This window comes from Penaeus monodon, chromosome 8 (assembly GCF_015228065.2).
Source record: "Penaeus monodon isolate SGIC_2016 chromosome 8, NSTDA_Pmon_1, whole genome shotgun sequence".
NCBI lineage: Eukaryota > Metazoa > Arthropoda > Malacostraca > Decapoda > Penaeidae > Penaeus > Penaeus monodon.
The window spans coordinates 1,213,897-1,218,415 of record NC_051393.1 but is presented as its reverse complement, the minus strand read 5'-3'; the positions used below and the strand labels follow the sequence as shown (position 1 = coordinate 1,218,415).

Below are 4,519 nucleotides of genomic sequence, written 5' to 3'. Positions count from 1 at the left end.
TACTCTTCTCATCTTTTCTCTCTCTCATAAAAGGATTTTTTTATTTCTTCTTCTTTGGTGTATGTATTTATATTTTTTTCTTTCTTTCATTAATTTTTTCCTTTTTTTCCCCTTTTTCTTTTCCTTTTTTTTCTTTCATTCTTTTTCTTTTCCTTTGATGCAAGTTTATATGCCTTGATATTATAATCAGTGTTATGTTTTCCTTTTCAGATGGATGTAGAATTTCAGTGAAAAAGAGAAGTTGCATCCTACATGATCCACTCAGTCAAAGACAAGTTGATGGCAGTATGCGGAAATACCAGCAACTTGCGCTTACCATTGTTTCAGTGGTGTGTCTTCTTGCCTTCTTGTTTTATAAACATGAATACGAAAGGCTGAGATACACCCTTGAATATCTTGACACCTTTGGTGAACCTCCCTCCAATTTAGAAGCAGCTAGACCTCAGTGTGGCTACAACACTCACCACAAGATTGCAACGCCTCCTGCTGATTGGGTTCAAGTCACCTATGACCTTGAGGTTTATTCATCTTACTGGGATGGTGAGCCACAGATCCGAACCATAGGAGCTGTGCGCCTTACTTCAGCTCCGCCTTCAGATCTTGGGTGTTTGGTCTGGTTTGAGTCCGAGAGCGAGCCAGTGCCAGGATCTTGTAGTGTAGAACCAGTGTCAGAGAGAGAGCATGGCCACAGCACACATAAGGAAGATATAGAGGTCATATATTTGCTGTGCACAGCCCACAACAAAAAGCTTATGCTAAGCAAAATTCCGTACATGATTCAGTTTACAGTAGGTAATTCTGAAATATCAAAGCCAGTCTTCATACATGAGAGCGAGAGCTCAAAGATTGTTATCAATAAATCTGCTGTCTGTATTCTTCCAGTGGAGGGTCCAGTATCTACTTTGAAAATCATAGAGTTCATAGCCTTTTATAACATTATTGGCATTGATAGGTTTTCAATTTATGGTCCAGTTCTCACACCTCTTGCTAGAAAACTCTTAGACAAATATAGTGATGAGATTGGTATCGAATTTGAAGAAAAACTTTTTAGCTCTTCCTATAGTTTCAAACTCGAAAAGGTAGTTGTCAGAAAGATAGTCGAATTAGATTGTCTCTACCGTCATCGTGACACCCACGAGAATGTCTTGATTCTAGACTTGGATCAGTATCTTATACTGAAGCACAAACCTACGCTGCAAGAAACTTTAGCTGTACTGGTGAACAATAATCGGCACTCTAGAGAAGTAGCCGAGTTCCATTTTTCTAGCCAAGCTGTCTGTCTTGATCTAGATCATATAAAAGGGGGAACTTTATTATTGTCACAGCAGATCCATAAGGTAGGCTCCGCCAAGGAAACAGGTGTAGCAGTTCTTCGTCCACACCTTGTGACGGCATCACTGCTGGGTAGATTAGGAAATGCACCCAAGAGTCAGCATGTCTCTTTAGCGACTGCATTTGTACATCAGTATTCTGTTTGCTCATCTACAGACAGTCATGATGACGAGCAGCATCTTCCTACTACAAAATGGATTTTAGATAAATTAGAGAAGTCCCTCTTATACAGAAAGTGGGAGATAAACCGCTGAGCATTTAACAAGTAGATCCAATATATGTGATAAACTATGGGTTTGTATAGGACTAACCTAATTTCTGGATCAAGTCTGCCAAGATTATTCTGAAGGATGTTGGAATTTTATAGATTCAATGTTATTAGTAAAACTAAATAAATCAAAAGATTTTCCCTTGATGAAATAAACACTACCAGCAACATTCCACTTGTGAGGGGACTAGTATCTGTAAAGCTGGAATACTTCTTGGATGGTTGAGTTACAGGATGCCATCACTTTAAATAATATACTTTGATGACTGTAATTTCAGTAATCTTTTCCAATGCATATTTTTATTAGGTAATGTTATTAGAAAAAAGTAATCTCAAAAGTAATATAAAAAGATTGAAAGTTTTAGCAACTGAAAATTTATCAGGCTCAAATGGTTGTAGGAAGTATTGACTGGGCAAATGTTTATTGATCTTTTTTTTTAACGATGTGGATCTCAAATATGTGTATATTACGAGGCTTTGTACATGAGATAAGGGTAAACAGAACAGCAAACTAATGCATTTATAAATTTTAAGAGTGCAGTGTAAGTAGACATTTTGATTGTCGCAAAATGGGAGCATTATCATAGTATATGTAATCCCTAGGTTTAGTTTACATACTTGGAACATTTATTTTTTAGCATGTTCAGATGACATTGTTAGGAGGGTTACATTTTAGGTCCAATATGTTCCTGAATCACTAACACAAAAATACTGTGTTATTTTATATTCATTTGCAGATTACAAGTTCCTATATTGACTGATTGTGTATTATCAATGATCTGATTTCTTTTCCATTAGTAATCACTTAAATAGTGTTGTTAGTATTTCTGTGATTTATAATGACTCAAAGTTGCATGTAATTGTGTTTTGTGAGAAGCATCCCATCCCTGTGATTCAACATTTAAATTTTCTATGTAATATTACTACAAATCTCTTTTGTTGCTGTTGAGTAAAAGACTTAAGTTAATGTTTATATAGAGCAGGCACCATGTCAGTTACTTGCCTGGAAAGTAGATATAATATTTAGATGTACTACAAGGTTTTTGTAGAAAAAGGATAATAATAATGATATTTAAATAAAAAATTATTAATTATATTTTGTTTCATGTAAAAAATATACAATGATTTCTCTGTGCTAACCTTAATAGATCTTTAAAGGAATTAAATTTGTACCCTTACAAGAAATCATGAACATCTCATTATTGCAACTAAGAACATTCAATATTATGAACTACTGTGCACATCTCCTTCATTCACTCCCAAGCTGCTGAGCAAAGATTGATAGCCTTGTCTGGAAAAGGAAAACAAAATACAGTTCTTATATTATGAATTTCCATAATTTCACTACAGCTAATTTTCAGAATCAACATGATCATGGAGTAACTATCAAATTGGCAATTATGTACCTAATATTGCAAATCCTTCTCTATGTGAAAAGAAAAGGGAAATATATGTTAGTCCTCGTGAAGTCTGTTTGTTTGCAACAAAATGTTCTTAAAATTTTACATTTCCTTAATTCTGTACCTCCTTTCTTTTCTTCTGTTTTAATTTACTTATTTACTTACTTTTCCCCATCATTTTTTTTTTTTTTTTTTTTTTTTTTTTTTTTTTTTTTTTTTTTTTTTTTTTTTTTTTCTCCCAATCATATATGCATTTGTATGTCACTCCATTAACTAATCATGAAGGCTTCCACTCTAGAACCAAATTATTTGATGTCAAGTGAAAGTAAAAATTCAACGAAGTGGTAAAAAAAAAAAAAAAAAATATATATATATATATATATATATATATATATATATATATATATATATATATATATATATTTTTTTTTTTTTTTTTTTTTTTTTTTTTTTTTTTTTTTTTACCACTTCGTTGAATTTTTACTTTCACTTGACATCAAATAATTTGGTTCTAGAGTGGAAGCCTTCATGATTAGTTAATGGAGTGACATACAAATGCATATATGATTGGGAGAAAAAAAAAAAAAAAAAAAAAAAAAAAAAAAAAAAAAAAAAATATATATATATATATATATATATATATATATATATATATATATATATATATATATATATATATATATATTATATAAAATATGCAACATTACCCTTCATTACCCATACAATGATAACAGCATAAAAGTTAAACTGGATCTTGTTAACAAACCTAAGTGTGTGATCTAGTCCAGTTCCTCGTTTCTCTTCTGTGGCTGTGACTGCTCTTGCAATATGAGGCAGCGAATCCACCAAGAGTGGCCTGTGTAGAACTCCCAATACACCCAACACACGGAAGAGCCTACTAGACGACCAGGAAACATGTTGGAAAACCAGCTGCCGGATGCTCTTCACCAGTTCATTACTGTGAGGACAGAATAAAGGTAAAGTCCTGATTAAATATACAGCAATGTGTGAAAGTAAAATAAAGAAGCACACCCACAGTGAGAAGATAATTAACCTGGTATGAATTTAGCCAAGAGTCATGCTAAGTGGCTGTTGCCAGGATCATCCTTCATGTATGAAACAGCAAAGCTATAGGTTGTCTCCTCATTATGGCTGTGTTTCATGCTATTATTATGAAAATTAATTTTGGTAGAATGGGTGAAAAGAGAATAGAGAACTTCAGTTAACCCAATGCTGTCAGGCATGTCATGTCCATACATGCCATGCCCACTGTGAGTTTACTTTATTAATTGCTTTTACACACTTGGCTACAGTTGTATTAAGTCACCAAAGAGCCATTTACAAGTACTGCCTGTGTCTCGCCCATTTACTCATTTCCTTGATTGACAAAAATTTTTGATGTTCTCTTATTTTGCTGTTATAACATTATAGTAATTATAATGTCTATAATACAATTAACACCACTGATATTAATAGCATCAGTAAGAAAAATGAAGAAGAAAAAAATAAATCCCACCAA

General features: G+C 33.0%; 2 protein-coding genes across 2 annotated transcripts in view; one reads left to right on the top strand and one right to left on the bottom strand.

Moving 5' to 3' along the window:
• Window positions 1–2,694, top strand: part of LOC119576056 — a 26,332-nt gene extending 23,638 nt beyond the window's left edge. Inside the window, exon 2 of the mRNA XM_037923582.1 lies at window positions 211–2,694. Coding sequence (XP_037779510.1) covers window positions 211–1,586 — 1,376 coding nt within the window. The 3' untranslated portion in view covers window positions 1,587–2,694. The remainder of the gene's footprint in view (window positions 1–210) is intronic.
• The window catches only part of LOC119576055 (protein MMS22-like), a 13,381-nt gene continuing 11,533 nt past the window's right edge, over window positions 2,672–4,519 (bottom strand). Inside the window, exons 21-22 of the mRNA XM_037923581.1 lie at window positions 3,767–3,958; window positions 2,672–2,891 (exon numbers count right to left, since the gene is read on the bottom strand). Of these exons, the coding sequence (XP_037779509.1) occupies window positions 2,825–2,891; window positions 3,767–3,958 (259 nt within the window). The 3' untranslated portion in view covers window positions 2,672–2,824. The remainder of the gene's footprint in view (window positions 2,892–3,766; window positions 3,959–4,519) is intronic.